Source organism: Malaclemys terrapin, chromosome 3 (genome assembly GCF_027887155.1).
Source record: "Malaclemys terrapin pileata isolate rMalTer1 chromosome 3, rMalTer1.hap1, whole genome shotgun sequence".
NCBI classification, from domain to species: Eukaryota; Metazoa; Chordata; order Testudines; family Emydidae; genus Malaclemys; species Malaclemys terrapin.
The window spans coordinates 84213775-84232157 of NC_071507.1; the positions used below are offsets into that span (position 1 = coordinate 84213775).

At 43.3% G+C, this 18383-nt stretch overlaps 2 protein-coding genes across 2 annotated transcripts in view; both read left to right on the forward strand.

The window, feature by feature from the left end:
• UNC93A (unc-93 homolog A) overlaps nucleotides 1–3800 on the forward strand; it is a 30305-nt gene extending 26505 nt beyond the window's left edge. Inside the window, exon 9 of the mRNA XM_054023860.1 lies at nucleotides 3330–3800. Coding sequence (XP_053879835.1) covers nucleotides 3330–3595 — 266 coding nt within the window. The 3' untranslated portion in view covers nucleotides 3596–3800. The remainder of the gene's footprint in view (nucleotides 1–3329) is intronic.
• A 4499-nt stretch (nucleotides 3801–8299) lies between these two features.
• TTLL2 (tubulin tyrosine ligase like 2) lies at nucleotides 8300–16335 on the forward strand. Its single transcript, XM_054023738.1, has 2 exons — nucleotides 8300–8405; nucleotides 14389–16335. Exon 2 carries the CDS (start codon nucleotides 14406–14408, stop codon nucleotides 16071–16073), a length of 1668 nt encoding a protein of 555 aa, XP_053879713.1. The 5' UTR covers nucleotides 8300–8405; nucleotides 14389–14405; the 3' UTR covers nucleotides 16074–16335.
• The last annotated feature ends 2048 nt before the right edge of the window (nucleotides 16336–18383 follow it).

The following is an 18383-nucleotide window of genomic DNA, read 5'->3' on the forward strand; positions in this document are numbered from 1 at the left end:
AGGGTCTGGTATACCCCATCACAAGTGCTCTCCTATCTTATCATGTGTTTCTTTTCTCTCCATTTCTTAATCTTTTTTAACTGCAACTATAATTCAGATCTGGCTATTAACATAGCATTACAGGTGCTGGCTGACTCTCTCGAGGGTGAGATGGGGGGAGTATTACATGGCCAGCCTACCAGGTTCTATGTCAGATTGTATAGCTGGGCGTCCCTTCCCCTGTAATGCTTCAGCTTCCCTCTGGTTGGTTGGGTAGTTCGGATCAATTTACCTACTGGCTAAATCAAAATGCTCTACCCTTTCATGGTCCCAAATAGGCCAAAGGAAACAAAACACAGTCCCTTTGCCCTGCTCAGGCTATAATCCTCTTCCCAAGATCCATAGTCTTCCCCTTAGATACAGGGCAGTGAAAGGTGAGGCTTCCTCTAACCCACTCTGGAAGAACCCCCTCTCCCTGTGGACCCCTAAATGAGAGCAGGTGCACACACCAGGCTACAAGCCCACATCTCTTCTCTCATGCCAGGCCACATCCTTCTCCTGCATCCAGCACAAGCCTAATCACCCCCACCTCTCATATCCAGGTTCACTTCTGAGGTAAGGCTGATATCGACAGTTATTTGTCCTGCCTGGATTAAACAGTTCATTCATCTTCTGCCTGGAACAATATACTGATCCATGGGGGTCCTGCCTATTGGGCTCACCTTTCCCAGGCTTCTTCCCCAGCTCTCTTAACCATGCAGCAGTTCTTGTTTCATCCCTAGGCTCTCTTCTTACTGAGGAACAGGCCCTGTCTTTTATCCTTCTTCCCTCTTTCCCAGCAAGCCTTGCGCTCCGCAACTTGCTCCTTCTGGATAGCACATCATTCAGAATGCCTGGCCTTAAAGGGACCATAGCCCACTAACAGGAGGCTTGGGCTGCATCTCCCTTAAAAGTGGCTGCACGTCCTTACAGCAGAGAGAAAGAAAAAAACAGGGGGGGAAGTGCCCAAGGTCATAGAAGGAGGTTGAGGAGGGATGGCAGTTCCTAACCATAGAGTAGTCACTGACAACGGATGGTTCTTCATATTGGTGTAGAGTGAGTGATTGTGGCTAATGTGCCTTGTGGTGCAGCGGCATGGTTACCCACTGTTATGAACTGTTCCCTAGTACAGGTGTCACCTTTTTTTAGGGTGACCAGATGTCCCGATTTTATAGGGGCAATCCCGATTTTGGGGTCTTTTTCTTATATAGGTTCCTATTACCCCATCCCCACCCCCCTGTCCCGATTTTTCACATTTGCTGTCTGGTCACCCTACTTTCTTTCCTAAGTTCCTGGAAGGTCATTCAACCAAGTTCACATTTAGTGTTTGACCAGGAAGCACAATAAGTGTTCTTCATACATGTACAACCCCCCTATATCTTTTCTTCTTATCTTTAGCTGTGCTGCAGGACAAAATAATATCACTACAGTGCAATAGTTTGCATCTTCACATAGCATCACTGATGATAACATTACCCCTTTGTGGAGAGATGCAATGTTATTACATCTTAATGCTGCATCACACCATGGGATCTCCAGTATTATATGAGTCTGTTCAGGAGTCCTATATGGGTCTGATTCTCCTCTCACCTACATCAGTTTTGCACAGGTATGACACCACTACCTTCACTGGAATTACTCCTGATTTACAGCAGTGTGAGTCAAGATTCATGCCTTTTACAATAAAAGTTTAAAGGACAAATCTTGCATTTCTTACTCTGGCAAACCCCCATTGAAGTCCATTGGGATCTTAGATTAAAGGTTGAGAAAAACTGAGTAAGACCACTAGGTTGTGGTGCACAATTAGGACTTATGAGATCATCAGAGAAGATTTACTTTGATCTGGTATGGATATGTACCCTAATACTGATCAAGGGTTCCCCCTAGAGGATATTAATTAGAACTGAATGAATCCTTTCACCTATTTCCTTATATATATATATTCTAATATTTTTGAGTGGCTGGGTGGTTATGTGTGTCCCTAGTTATTTTGAATGGAATCTGTTCCATTTTAGTGTGAGCAGTACCCACTCTTATCTAAACTGAACACAGCTGCCACAGGCCTTCCTGCTAATAATTGCAGTTCTTCAATAACAATTGTATACAGGACAACCAAGTAGAGGGTAGCAAAATAAAATTCTTTCCAGCCTTGCGTGCCTGCTTAGAAATGATATGAATCAGTCTGGAAAGCTGATAGAACTGGAGCTCACATTATTTTCAGCAGCCCTGGTTTGTGCCCATTCCTAATCGTAATTAGGGGGAAAGGAGTTAAGGGAAACGCTTGAAAAATGAGGTTGGGGCTTATGCTTCTAAAAGCAAGGGGCTGTTTCTGGCAGCTGGAATCAGGCATCGCACCAAGGAAGCACAGCGCTGCTGGGGCATCTCAGACCTGACCTGCCAATTTGTGCCAACAGTTTTATGCTATGGACAAACATTTGGTTAGGGCCTGGATGAGACACCAGACTCATGTTCCTGTGTGACTTATGCTCAGCTGTTAGCACATGTTCAACCCAGAAGTTAGAGTTACAGGTCCAGATTTACAAAGGGACATAGTCCCAGACCCTCAGAGCTATTCAGGCAGCTCACGTCCATTAATCTATCAGTTAGGTGCCTAATTACCTTTAAGGATCTGGCCTTAGTCATTGCCATGCTGAGTGTTGCAACACTTAACTTTTAGGTGCCTAGAAAATCATTGGAATCCACAAATTCTGGGTTAGGCATCTAGGCTCCCTATACAATGAATAGGGAGAGATAGGCACCTGAGAATGGGATCCACAAAAGCCAGCATGCTAGGAGGGGCCTACACTAGCCAATGGAAGATGCCAGAAAGAGGAGTGTGTCCTAAGCCCACCTCATTGATCTTACACTGAAACACTAGGGGCCAGATAAGTACCTAGATCAAGCTTCTCATTCTACTCCTCATCCTACTTCCTCACTGCATCTAGCACTGTCCTCATCTCCCTTCTTCTGTTCTCATCACTTTATGTAAGAGCCTTTTGCTTCATGGCTCTTGGTGTCTAGAATAAACTTCCTGCCATCTCATTTCAATCTTCAACAGAAAACATCCTTTCTTCCTTGCCTATAGCTGTCTCCCCCACCTTCCCAACTAGGATATATTCACCAAGTTACATGTATTATTTAACTTCTTATAACACTATAGGATACAGTTTGCATGATAGAGAAGAATAAAATATAAGCTTGTATTTTCCTGTGATTTGACCTTTACAGGGAAGGAAATATAGCTGCTGTTGTAGGAAATATAGAATGTGTTCAGACTTGCCATCACAAAGATCATCTCTCTTTCTTTGCAGCACTCTATGGAGTTTTATTTGAGAAGCACAAAGAGGCAGCCTTTGCTAATTATCGACTCTGGGAGTCATTGGGATTTGTCATCGCCTTTGGATACAGCACCTTCTTACATGTTTATGTCAAACTGTACATCGTAATGGCTGTGCTGGTGGTGGCTATAGTGATGTATGGGGCACTTGAATACCTGGAAGCAAAGGACTTGCCTGGAACACCTACCACTGTGAAGGAGGAAATAACAGGATCTGTAGTCCAGCAAACACGCCTTTAAACCCAACAGGATCAGAGCGGTGGAAACAAAGAATGCTGGGCAGCTCAGCACAACTGATTTCTTTAAGGGAGATTCAAAGTGTTCAGTCAGATTTTAGAAGAATATAAAAGAACTGTTTTCCCAGTCAGGCTAATATAAAGAAATAGGAATAAATCTCCTTTCATACCTCTGGTTTTTAAAAGATTATCTGACTTTGTCATTTCACTCAAACTCTTACTAATAATGACCAACTATTTTTTTAAAAATTGTATTGGATTTTTGTTTACAAATAAAATTTTATTAAACAAGATAAAAAACCTTTTATTAATGTAGGATAGTTTTTGTACCTAAGTATTAGATAAATAGATAGGATACAAAAGGGTCTGATCCAGTGGTGCAAAAGTCAATGGGCATAGAGCGTGCTCAGCCTTTTTCAGGGGGCACTCCTCACCTCATGCGAGTGAACCCCCTATTTATAACTACCTCATCATAACATCTACTCCCATGAACACAAACCCAAATTACTGCAGTTCCTTCCCACCTAGTTTTAATGCAAGGCTGCTCCATTGCTTGTAGCTTGTGCAGAATGCTGCACTGTGTGCCTAAGAGTATCTGTCATCATATTATTGCCATCCTCCATTAGAATTTTTTTGTTTTACACTTGCTCTCTGTAACTACAGAGAACGTGTGGTTGGCCTGGTTCATGTTTAAAACCTTAATGGTGTAGGCCCTGGCTCTACAATATTTAAGAATTCTATCTGAGCTGTCTTCATGTGTATTTACACTCTGCAAAATCCACTCCACCATGTCTTAGGAGAGCAGACAATTGTGTCTGTGCCACTGTGGTTCTTGCATCCTGGTACTCATGCCTTCCTATTGTTCCTTTCTTCACCTCCTCCCTCACCACTTTAAAACACCCCCCCCCCTCAAAATGTCGGTCATCAACATTTCTAAAAAATCATAACCATAGTCACCTTGTCCCTCCACTATGTACCAGTCAGGGTTTTCCCAACCCCACTTCCTTTTTGTTTGGAATTTTATTACATTGTTGGGGTTATTTTGTGCATCATGAAATTATTGAACAGTGTCCCCAGCACCTTGGCAGGTGGGTACTGTCCAAAATCAATGATTATTATTATTAGTAGTAACAGCAGCAGGACAGAAATAATCCTGTTTGTAAAGCTAACAAAATGTAAGAGAAGAAAAGTTGAAGACAATGACTGTCAATCGTCAGGATTAGCACCACACCTGGAAACAAATGACATGTAAGATAAATTATGTCATGCCATGAAAGCTAACATTTAAGACTAATAGGTTCAATTATTAACTGCACCATGAGAGTGAGGCATTAATGAAATAAAAACAAATGTGGATGTAACCAGAAGATAGAAAGAAATAATCAGATTAATGTGGGAACCCGCCCCCCCAAAGTATTCCTTTTTACAATTTTGTTCTCATACCACTTTCCTTCCTCAAATAGTATTTTCTAGTACCAGGATTCCTGTCCAAATTTCATCCATGTTGTGTCTAGCGTTTCATATTATACCTTTCTTTACCTTCTAGTTTATAATTAAGTATAATTCATTATGTCTAGAAAAAACAACAACAAACAAAAACAGGCGAGCTCCTTTACAGCTCTGCCTCCCTGATGGCTCTGTCAATTCTGAAAAAAATCACTCTGTTTGTTATATGTGTGACTAAACTATTATAGCAGTGGAATCCTCAGGAATGTTCACCATACATTCAGTGATTACAGATGGACTTTCAATAACATCTAGTTTACCTCCTGACTCCTTTACCGTTCTGTTGCATATTCTTAACACATGTTCATAGAATCATAGAATATTAGGGTTGGAAGGGTCCTCAGGAGGTCATCTAGTCTAACCCCCTGCTCAAAGCAGGACCAATCCCCAACTAAATCATCCCAGGCAGGGCTTTGTCAAGCCTGATCTTAAAAACCTCCAAGGAAGGAGATTCCACCACCTTCCTAGGTAACCCATTCCAGTGCTTCACCACAATCCTAGTGAAAAAGTTTTTCCTAATATCCAACCTAAGCCTCCCCCACTGCAACTTGAGACCATTACTCCTTGTTCTGTCATCTGGTACCACTGAGAACAGTCTAGATCAGGGATCAGCAACCTTTGGCATGCGGCTCGCCAGGGTTAGCACCCTGGCAGGCCGGGCTGGTTTGTTTACCTGCCACATCTGCAGGTTCGGCTGATCGCGGCTCCCACTGGCCGCAGTTCGCCGCTCCAGGCCAATGGGGGCTGCGGGAAGCAGCGCAGGCCGAGGGATGTGCTGGCTGCCGCTTCCCACCGAGCACTCTCCCGTCGACTCCTGTACTCCAGCACCACGAGAGGCGCAGGCAGAATTGATGGGGGAGCAGCAACAGTCGACTTACCAGGGTGAAGACACCACGGTAAGTCGATCTAAGTATGTCGACTTCAGCTACATTATTCACGTAGCTGAAGTTGCGTAACTTAGATCGATTCCCTCCTCCCCCCCCCCCCACTGTAGACTAGGGCTTAGTGTCCTTCAGCGCAATGTCCATTTGTGTGCATGCAACTTTGCATCTGTTGATACAGCAGGTTTTTTCTATCACCATACTATCAAAATACTTTCAGTTACCTCCTCTCCTTCCTTCCAAAACTATTTGGCTATTTTTCATATTGTGGACATGTCAAGCAATGACACCACAATGGCTTTCCACAGACACCATAGATTCCAACTGAAGCTACAACGGATGAAGCAGGCAGTATGCAACAAAATGCTGCTGGTATCGGGGAATCTCAGCACACAGGCTAGGCAGAGTCAGAACTGGAAGGATGGTCTTGTGGGTCAGGCACTGGACTGGAGATTTGTGTTTAGTTAGTGGCTCTGTCACAGACTTCCAATGTGACGTGGGCAAGTCACATAATATCTCAGTGCCTCAGCTCCTCTTCTGTAAAATGGGGATAATTACATCTCTGCCCCACAGGTGTATTGTGAGGGTAAGTTCAGATAGTATGGCAATGGGAGCCATAAACATACCCAGATAGACAGTTAACTTGAGATGCCTTAGTCAGGGCAGAGTGAGGTGAAGCATACGATAGCCTCATATGCGAATAACACAGCTGAGCTGTCTGGCAGAGACAACTATCAAACTTGATCTATTCAGCCTGAACTTTTCAATTAGGCCGTGGATGAGCAGGCCCCATAAGTGAGTTAGAACTGTGGTGATTTAATATAAAGTTAATAAACCAAGCCTGTGCTATAGAATGACTCACAACATCAAAATATTGGTAGGGAGTTGAGCCAGGGAGGCCTCTGTGCTCCAGAGGGAAAACAAAGTTACGGTTGGTGTCACTGTGGCATGAAGCTTCTGGCCTTCCAGAGGAACATTCCACAAGCCTTGCTTTGGTTGACTGGGTATTAAGCAGGCAAATCATGTTTGGATGGAATGAACTGAACCAGAGGCAGGACCCACTTGGAATCGCCATCCCCTCTCACCTCACGCTTGGCTGATGGCCAATCTATTATAATGCCACCAGCAACAACTGTGTTCACCCCAGTAGCTTCTATCACTGACTCCACCTGTATGAGGTTAATGAGTGCCCATTCTGGTAGCATGCTGAGCAATCCCAATATGTACACGCTGCAGGCTTGAAGGTACTGAAAAGATAACGACCAATCACCTGGACAGCAAACAGTTTATAAGCAGACTGCCACTAAATGCTGTGCATGATAGATGTTTATACCAGACAAATATTATACAGGGTCACAGCTTTGCAAGGTGCTGAGCACCCCCTGCAAGCTGCTGAGTACCTCCTGTCAGATGCCGAGTTCCCTCCGTTCCCAGGTCCTGGCTGAGGAGACACTGAAATGCGGAGCGAGGGAGCGGAACTGAATTAGTTGGAGGAGGGAAGCAAAAAATAGATGATGGAGACGAGGGAAGTTACCAGTTTTTCTCCCTCTGGGACCTTGTCTCACACTTTGTGATCCTGTTTTCCTAGTTCGGTGCAGCTGAGATAAAAGTTTGATATGGAAGTTGGGGGCACTGATGAGAGCCCTGGCCCAAGCAGCAGCCACCGGGGGATGGGGGGAGAGGAGAGGAGAGGAGAGGAGAGGAGAGGAGGCAGAAGGTGGGGCATCCTACTTTACCACCTGACTTTCTAAATTAAACTGAATATCATTAATATTAATCATTGTCTACATACATCCAGTGACTGCAGTAAGAGTCCTACACATAAAAACCAAAGCCCATCGCTGCGCCGCATGAAACCACAAAAGAGAATAAATTAAAACCACCATAAGCTAAAGTTTGATATTACTTAGCCAAGGCTTTCATTGACTCCTATGGGAGTTTTGCCTGAGCAAGGCCAGCTGGGCTCAGTTTTGACACCACAAGGCTGGCTGGCTTTGGCTAATGGAGATTAAAGAAGAGAAAGAGGAACCTATAGGCTGGTGACAGAAGCTGAAAGGACTCAATAAAACACTTCGCCTACTTCCATGATGCTGTCACTCTTTGCCTTTGTATACAGGATTGCTACTTTGTGTTGCTAGGCAACAATACTTCAACCCTCTTGGCCTGCCCTTGGAGACATCCAGGCAAGAAAAACCAATCAGACAGCTGTAGCTGCTGAATCAGGCAGCCTGCAAATCCCCCTTTGGCGTTTGTGAGCATAAAGAAGGGGTTTCCTTATGTTCGTATTTGAAAATTCAAGTGCATGTTGATGTTTGCTGATTCTCTACCTAGAGCCTGGAGTGTCCCGGTCAGCATGCATTGTTGATTAGGACAATTACCATACAGAGAATGCACCTGTCCAGAAGTGTAGATGTACCAGCGGGAGAGGTACGTGCACATTTTGAATTGATGAGTACAGTCGTGTGTGGGTTAAGCACTTTCTAGTCCTTGGCCTTTCTTGTGAAAGAAGGAATTTATACAGGAAAAAAAATATCCTGTGAAAAGGATTTCATTCCCAGCTGATGATGGAGGACACACAACAGGGGTTGAGAGCATAAGGGTTAGCAGCCTTCTTTGTTTCATACCAGATTCACAGAGATGTAATGATTTGTAAGATGCTGAATTCAACTGCATTTCAACTGGCAGAGTAAGAAAAGGGAGGTTTTTTTGTAAGTCTCTCTCGACTATCCTCAATAGTAGCGTTTTTAAATAAGAACAAGGTGCCAATAAATAAATATTTAGTATGCACCTGTCCAATACATCTTTTGTCCATTGTACAATGGCTTTTACAATATTAATTCCAACATAATGCAGCTATGGCTAGATTTGATGCCACAAAAACTCTTTTGTGCAAAGAAAATCAGTTATCTGAACTAGCTTGTATGCCTCCTTGGAAGATATGCTTTAGTCAAACACAAGTTATTGGTACCAATATGGGGTAACAGGGTCAAATTTGATAGCCTGTGATATACAGGATGTCAGACTACTAGATGATCTGATGATCCCTTCTGGTCTTGAAATCTACGAGCCAGGAGAGCAGGGTGAATAATGGATTTTTTGATTCATTGGCAATTTCAAAAAGTTGAAAAAATTCATTTTGGGTCACACCAAAATAAAATAATTTAAAAAAATGGGCAAATTGAGAAGTAAAAAGAAAAACATTGTTTGAGTCAAATGAAATTTTGACCAAGCCAAAACAAGTTATTTCGATTTTGACCATTTTAAAATGTTTTAGAATTTTAAAAATAAAATTAAAGAAAATTTTGAAACAAAATCATTTCAAATTCAAATGTTCAATTTCAAAAGTGAACTTTTAAAACTGGACACCTGTACAGTAGTGGTCATTGCAATATCATCAGTATACAGTTATTTGTTACGGAGTCACTGTAGCACAAGTATTTTTTATTTAAAATACAAGGAAATACATTAGCCTCTCAGATACCACTGTGTGAGAACTGTGGGCAGATGTTAACTTTTAATGGAAACTACTGCAAGTGCACTGTGCAACAATGATTGCAAATAGGTGGAGCTTAAAATTATTATATTTTCATAATTTGCAAAAGAAAATTGAGCAACTCAGGCAAATTCATCTGAATGAAAGGACATTTGTACAGTGATTCACACAAATTTGTGTTCATGCATTTAGCTGATCACTAGATGATAGTTCTCCTCTGGTGGTGCTTAAATTGTGTTCCTTATATCTGAAATCTTTTTACTGTCTTTGCACTCCATATACCATAGATACTGAGTTTCCAAGGAATTTGGTGTTGATATTTGTTATGTCTATGCTTGCAAAACACTTGTCTTTCCAGTCAACTTCCCTCTGAGTGTAAATGGCAAGAAAGGTTTTCCATTGACACAACCTGACATGAGCAAACCACTGTCAACAGCTTTATTGTTTAGGTATTGTTAGCAGCCAATAATGAGTAATTTACAATGTGTTAGTTAAGACTCCTTGGTGGCAGCATTTACTGTGCTCAGTAGTCATATAATATGGTGCCTTTCAATGAAGGGTTGCTAGTAGCACTACTGATCAGTGCATAACACACACACACAACTAACTGCAACATTTAAACTATGACTCAGAGCTGTCAAGCTTGGTCAATTCAGTTAAATGTTATAAATCTTTTGCCTTTTACTAAAGATTTCCTTGTCAGGGGAGCTGAGTCAGAGCCTAGAAAATTTGCAGCACGAATGTTTCTTTGCAGGGCTTTTTAAATGGATGATTAATATGTATTTTCAAAGGCGATTTTATAAGAGAGAGTGGAACTTTAGGGAAGAAGATGGAGGCAAGGACAATAACTAACATGTACTTACTTGCATCTGAAGAAGTGAGGTTCTTACCCACGAAAGCTTATGCTCCCAGTACTTCTGTTAGTCTCAAAGGTGCCACAGGACCCTCTGTTGCTTTTTACAGATTCAGACTAACACGGCTACCCCTCTGATACTTAACATGTACTTACATCACTGGGGGCTGCCATGGCAATGTGTGTTCTGCCCCAGCAGTGTCCACCACACTCATGGGACCTTAAAAAGAATAGAAAATAGACATTGGTGGGCTGCTTTCCCATATACCCAAGTAAATCTACTGGGTGCTTTAGTACCCACATGGTTCCCCTCAATCCTATCTCCCAAGACTGGTACATCCCCTGAGGACTCTGCCTTATGTGTAGGAGAGAGATGGGGAGGAGGAATTCCTGAGTCACCTGAAGAGGCTCAGAGGGGTGTCCTCAATCCAAACCTTGGCCTGGCTGACTTCCATCTCTGGCTCAAACACAAGAGAGAAGGAAGTTATAAATTCAGCTGCAAAACAACAGAAAAAATATTCATTTATTTATTAACTACTTTGTTTTACTATAAATAGTGTTGAGTAACAGATTAGAAATCATGAAATGAAGAAATTCAGCCCCAGTTCATGGGTCCTCAATAGTTTCTGCTCTCACTGGACAGAGATTCTCCTTGTCCTCTTTCAACAGGGATCACACTATTCTTCACCTTCCCGCCACTTCCCCCCAGTCCTTCCCGCTTGTACACAGCCATTTCCCTACCACCTACAGGTGGTGCCATAGGAGAAACCAGGCCTTCCCTCTATGCAGGGTCCAGCCTTTGGGTTTTCCCATGACACAGCTGTCTGACTCAAACACTAACTGTGCTGCTTCACTGCTTCCTGGGGCCACTTCCTATGATGTCTGTCTCTTGTTAGGCCCTTCTCCTCAGCCTCTTGCCATCAATCCTCTGCTGAAACCCTCCTGGGTTTTGGTCTCAGTTCCTTGTCAGGGGCACCACCTCCAGTCTCGGTTCAGATGCCTGGTCACTGGAGGGCACCTCTGCTATCTCCAGATCTCTCCCAGCCACTGCCCTGCCTGTCAGCTTTCTCCCTTGACTGAACAGCACAATCTGCCTTTGAACCTGGCTCCTTCTTCCCAGCAGACCTGGCTCCAGTCCCACAGTCTGGGCGGCAAGTCAAACCTAGATGGGAGCTGGTCCTGAGTTCTTCCTAAAGTCCTAACTTGTCCTGTGCACATGGCACCACTGAAGATAGCACCAGACCATTCATACCTGTTTCAAGTTGCAACAATGAAATTCTCTAAGGTAGACAAGGGTTAAAGCTCACAAAAGAAAGATACTTAATGTGATGAGCCGACAGCGCCAGTTGACAACAGCACAAGGCTCAGGTAACCAATACATATACACCGGATAAGAGTGTCACTGAATACTGGAAGAGGGTGGGAAATGGTTTTCCCATCCTGCAAGAAATTTTTGAGGTTTTGAAATTTTTTCACATCCTGAATCGGGAAAAAAAGTCAAAATCTTGAATATTTTGGTGGACTGAAAAATCTGAAAAAAAATTAAAATCGGGTCAATTGAAACATTTCATTTCAACTGTGCCTTTTCTTTTCAATTGAAAAACAGAACTTTTCAACAATTTAGATTTTTTTTTTTTTTAAATATTTCAAAGCAGGAAATTTGTCAAACCAACCACTTTTGGCGAAAAGTTTCAGTTTTGACAAAGTGCCATTTCCCCATAAATACTCTATCACAGGAAAGGAGGGGTGAGGGAATGCTGTGAGGTGTGACACGCATCCTAGGTTTCTATGGCGATTTAGAATGTATGGAATTTATATTCTGGGGATTGTTTCAAAAGTTGGGAGTTTAAACCTCAGGAGAAAAGATTCTCAACTTTAAAAAATATACCAAGATGTCGGTCTGAAAACAGGTTGGGCAGAGGATTGACCACTGTATAGCTGATGTACGTGTCTTGGGAAATGTCAGACCTGTGCAGACACTAAGGCTTTGTCTACACTGGCAAGTGAACGACAAAACTTTTGTCGTTCAGAGGTGTTAAAAAAACACCGCCCCTGAAAGACAAAAGTTTTGTCGAGGAAAAGTGCCGGTGTGAACAGTGCTTTGTCAGCAGGAGTGCTCACCTGCTGACAAAGCTACCACCACTCGTTGGGGGTGGAAGTTTTTTGTCAGCAGGAGAGAGATCTCCTGCCAACAAACAGTGGCTACACTGTGCACCTTTTTAGCGGCACGGCTGTAGTGGCATGGCTGTGTCGCTAAAAGCGGCATAGTGTAGACAAAGCCTAAGAGTTGTGATTAGGAAAATTCCTTTCTTCTTTTATTTTCTAATGTTGTTACATTCCAAGAGTAAAATTTAATGTCCGTCTCTGGAGGCCCCATCCTGGGGGATTTCAGAGTGTGGAGTGGTAAAATAAGTAAATTCATGCTGATCTTAAGGGCATGGATTTCAATGGCAGACATGATGCCTTGTAGAATTGCTCTCCCCCTAACTGCAGTCTCTCCTCCTTTCTAGATGTAGAGGAGCTTCTGCAGCAGGTTTGGGGGAAGGGCAGAGCACTGCCCCAGAAGCAGCAATACCCCCTTAGGCAGATATCGACTGGGATTTTGTGCCCTCCACAGACAACAGGGGCAACAGAGCCTTCAAGTTGTACCCCATTTCTTTATATTTAGAATTAATTGGGGGGGTGTGGTGTGGTGGGAGGGTGGGAAGGGAGTGTCTTATTTAAAAGTTAATAGTTCTGTGTTAAAGCTGCTAATTTCCCTAGGAAACTAGAAGAATTAAAATGCATTTCCAACTCAAAGGAGCTGGCATGCACCATCTGCTGTGCATATTCTGAAATGGTGCATCATTTAGAGTTTACATTAATTCCTATAGGAGATTATTTACAAACCCCAGGGAGTATTAACTCCTCTGCAGGAGGGCAATGGGAGAAGGAACAGTATATGGAGCTCTTCAGGAAGGAGGAAAAGCTTCACTGATAACAGCAAAGTATTAGGTAGACCAGCCAGATGATACCAGGACTTTAGGCTGAGATCCAAAGCCCACTGAAGCCAATAGAGTCTTTCCATTAACTTCACTGGGCTTTGGATCAGGTCCTAAGATCTTGTCTACAGTGGGGTTTTCCTCAGAAAAGGGTTTGATAACATGGTGGTAAAATGTCTGATCCTTGTCTAGAAGGCAACTGTTGGGAATTACGGGTCCTAAATTACTAGTGTAGACCACTAGCGTAGCTAGTGGGGTGCAGGGGAAGCAGCCGCTTCCCCCGACTTTCCAAAAGCGTCCGGAGGAGCGAAGGGGGACGCAGGCTGGCGGCCTGGCAGCCGCGGCCGGGTCGGAGGAGTGAGGGGGGATGCAGGCTGGTGGCCCGGCAGCCGCGGCCAGGCCGGAGGAGCGAGGGGGGGCCCAGGCTTGAGGCCTGCAGTGGGGCCAGCAGCCATGGGGGGGCGGCGGGCACGGCATGGTGGCCGGAGGAGCGAGGGGGGGGGCCATGGGGGTGGCACGGCGGGGCCGGAGGAGCCATGGAGGGGGAGGTTCGGTGCGGCCAGAGGAGCCGCCAAGGGGGCGTGGCCATAGGAAGAGCCAAGGGGGATGCCTTTTTTATCTTTGCTCCCCCTCCTCTTAAAAGCTGGCTATGCCACTGGTGTAGACAAGGTCTAATAGGGGAAGTTATGATCATTGGACTGAACAATGACATTGTAAAATAATAGATATCTGTGAATTACAAAAGCGCAAGCCCAATACTGCTAAGATTGGCCACTTTAAATTAAAAAGCAAAGCAAACGGAAATATATGGACATTCAATTTGATAGAGACAGCCATATTTCATGCTGCCTTAAAGTTTTCTGAAACCAGTATTGTACATGAGGCTCGTACAATTGCTCCTTCAGCAGTAAATAAAGCTTTGGACTCCATTTTTCATTTGCAATTTGCACATTCATGGCAGAAAGAACCATGGGAGAGAGAGGCTTTGGGTGTGCCGAGATGTATATGATGTGTTTCAGCTCAATTCGTGACAATCATTTATTTATTTATTTATTTATTTCCCTCCTGATAATTCTTTTTCAGAAAATAAGGCCCACACAATGGCATATGACCATGATGCAGAAGACATCCTGAAGCCTCTGGTCTTCCGTCTCCATGAGAGCGTTCCTGAAGCAGTCCGTGAGGTCTTACTGGAACGTGGTTGGAGTGAATTTGATGAACAAGAGCAAGATGAAGCAGACTGGAATCTGTACTGGCAGAACTCCCCTTTCCGTATGACTGACCACCGAAGCATTAAACCATGGCAGAGGCTCAACCACTATCCAGAAACAGTGAGGATCACAAGGAAAGACTATCTGGCAAGGCATCTGAAACGCATGAAAGGAATTTATGGACCATCTCTTTATGAGTTTAGTCCAGTGGCATTCATCATGCCTAATGACTATGTCAAGTTTATAGCAGAATACACCAAGGAGAGACAGTCACAGGGCAAAAAGCCAAGCTATTGGATTTGCAAGCCTGTGGATTTGTCTCGTGGAAGGGGCATACTCATTTTCCAGGACATTAAAGACTTTGTATATGATTGCATGGTCATTGTGCAGAAGTACATTAGTAACCCTTTGCTTATTTCTGGGTACAAATGGGATCTCCGCCTCTATGTCTGTGTCACCAGTTTTTGCCCCCTTACCATTTACACTTACGAAGAAGGGCTGGTGAGGTTTGCCACTGAAAAGTTTGACCTCGGTTCTCTGGACAATGTCTATGCCCATCTGACAAACACCAGCATCAATAAATTTGGCGCCTCGTACAAAAAAAATAAAGAAGGGATCGGCCGTGGCTGCAAATGGACGTTCAGCAAATTCCGATCTTACCTACGCAGCCATGAGGTGGACGACCTGCTTCTGTGGCGGAGAATAAACAACATCGTAATGCTGACCCTGCTTGCTATAACCCCTTCTGTTCCATTGACGTCCAATTGCTTTGAGCTCTTTGGGTTCGACATTCTGATCGATGACACATTCAAACCATGGCTTTTAGAGGTAAACTACAGCCCAGCCTTGCGCCTAGACTGTTCCATCGACACAACAGTGAAAAAAAGACTTCTCCATGATATCATTGAATTGCTAAATTATAAGCAAACTGACACCTTGAGAGAAAACAACGGGCCTGGCACTAAGGCTTCATATGCTGGTAGGACACATATCCCCTTGACGACACAGGGTGAAAATGCAACAGATGACACTCCCAATTTCCTTGCTTCTAGGCAAGAGAGTGAATGCACTGCCACTTCTGCAGTGCAGTCTCTCTTGGAGGTTGCAGGAGGTTCGTTTAAGAAGGAGGCCATAGTGATGGGGAAAATGGCCAGAACATATCCAAGGAAAACACTAACCTCACAACTCCGGGAAAGGATGAACAGGCCGAAAACATCTTCGCAATCAAAGGCGGCATCTAAAAGCAAACAGCTGCCAGGAGCTAGACACCCTGCACATGCATCTGTCCAAGTCACCCGTTGGTTGCCTACCACTGAGTTATGTAACTACAAATTAACTATTCCTCCATATTTTCTCTCCACTAAAGACAAAAGGCCCTTCCCTCGAGTAGGTGATTTTGTCCTTATATTTCCTTTCAACGATGCTGCGCTTGAAGCCTCCAGAAATGGAATAGATGTAAAAAGCATCATACAAGAAATACACAAGTTAATGAACAAACAGTTGCCCCCAGGACAGCAGAAAGTAAAGAAGAGAAAAGATTATTTAACTTTTAGATAACTCAGTGAATGTTAGGATATAAGCTGCCACACAATGAAAGAGGAAGACAATAACCAGATCTGAATGGTGCTATTGACACATCTTAGCTGGTGGTTTAGTTTGAAGATGGTGGGTATGTGCAGAAATCATCTCAGAAATAAGGATCTTGCAAAACCACACACAATTTGAAAATGTCTCTTGTAATTTAACAATGACACTAGGAAATTATTTTTTTAAATAAAAGGATGAATTGCATAATTAATTTATACAGTATTCTTCTGCCTGTGAAATAGTCCCAAAATGAAAATATAAAGTTGTATATTCTTTCAAAAGCTTTAAAAATCTCCATCTTTGCTTTTGTATATGAGTCATTTATTAAGTCCTACCCTTCGTTGCCAATAGCTTTTCTTTTCCTGCCTGGGAGGCTTTATAACTATAAAATGTTGGTTAGTTTACCCCCTGAAGCGTGCAACTTGGATATCCATGTCCCATAGTTTACAGTGTTATTAATGGTCATAAAACTATCAAGTCTCTTTAAGAATTCAGTACACAATCTCATACACTGAGCTTTTGGGCAGTCACAGCTGCAAACTGACTACATGTTGTGTGAAGAAATACCATCCAAATAGAATTACGTTCATTTTACTGAAAAATGGGTTTCTGCAGAAATTCTTATGAAATGTAATTTCAGAAATATCCTACGTGCTGTTCCAGACTGGTTTTCAAACCCACTTCTCAAATACTAAACAAAGAATCCCCAACAGTCTTTGTGAGGTAGAAAATATTATAATTAAGTCTCCCACGGCAATAGAGGAATTTAATATTGGAGCTGCGATGAGACCGCCAAGTGCCATTTTTGGATCACCAGATAAAATCTCTCTCCCAGACACAATACATTATATATCTGCTGGGGCCTTACTAATGTTAAACAGTTACTCAGCTTTGTTATGCCATAATTATACAGCCTTACATCAGACTGCTGGTTTAACACTTTTTGTGCAATAAACTGAGTAGGGAGAAACCACCCCCCACTAACACTGAATTGAAACATTTGAGCTCCTTGTGCATCTCTACTGCCACCAACTGTCCGTCTGGCAGTAACTGCATCTGCTTGATCTACAGAAGTACATTCTCATTTTGTTCCAAACATTAGGCAAAATTCGAACTGCCGTGGCATCTAAGTCTGATGCCAGAAAATCTGTGCGAAACAAAGAATTGAGGTGTTGCAACTGTATTCTATCTCCCTACAAAGTCACCCCTTACAGCTTCTATAAGAAGAATCACAGAGGGATGTTTTGGTGCTGGTTTGTTCTGTGTGTTTAGGGTTGGTAAGACTCTGATCCTGCAAATGGAGTATGCAGCCACACTGATACAGGTCATCTGTGCTCTTAGAAGGAATCATCTGTGGCTGGGAAAGGCCATTGTCAGTCTGAATACAGGGCAGAGGGGTTTTGCAGCATGAAGGATTAGAGAAGAGAGGGGTGTGAGGAAGAGGTAGGGAGCTGTCTTTTTGTATTAAGAATAACCAAATCAGGGGTCATTTTTACTATGTTTTGATTTCCATTGAAGGTGTTCTGGTTATGGCATGAGCTACATAGCTCTTGTGATTTATGCCATCACCTTCTCCCTCTCTCTGATAGAAAAATAGTCTTGTGCTATTTATTTTGATGGCTCCTTTGCTTTTATACTATTCAGCATCTCCTGAAGCTTGCTTTCTAGCACCCCAGGTCAGACAAAACAACAAAATTACCATTAAATATTCGTTCCTACTCTCACCCCAAATGGTTATACTATGGGCAATTGCAGCTGTAAAGGGTTCTACTAGCTAGGCTCTGGTTTGCCACTACCCCAGGCAGTATGGTGCCAGGCTCCTGGGAGAGCTAGCAAAATGATTTGGGGTGTGGTATCATTAACATGCACAGGACATGCAGCTCTAAATCCATCAGACCCAGATGGTGCAGTGGCTTTCCTAGTGGCTGGCCAGGACAGGGACTTAGAGCGAGTTGCCTGAGACTCAGTCTAGACAAGACATAGGTGATACTAGTGGGTTGGAACCTGGGGATACAACAGAAGTAGTTCCTGCCCTGTGCCTGAAAGAGATTTTGCTTATCTTTTCTTCAAGATGTTTGCAATTTGGGGGTGCTACTGGTGAAGCTTTTGGCCCAGAGAACCTTTTTTACCTGCATATGGTAAGTAGTGCTCAAATTATGGGGAAAAAATAGGGGGTGGCTTTAATGTAAACAGTAGTGAGAAGTAAGGGGGAGTCATAAGACAGAAGTGAGGTAACCACTAAAAGTAATATGGGGGCCTGCCCCTCCCTCCCCAGCCCCA

Coding starts and splice junctions, on each gene's coding strand:
- TTLL2 (XM_054023738.1), top strand. CDS start 14,406: ATGGCATATGACCATGATGCAGAAGACATCCTGAAGCCTCTGGTCTTC.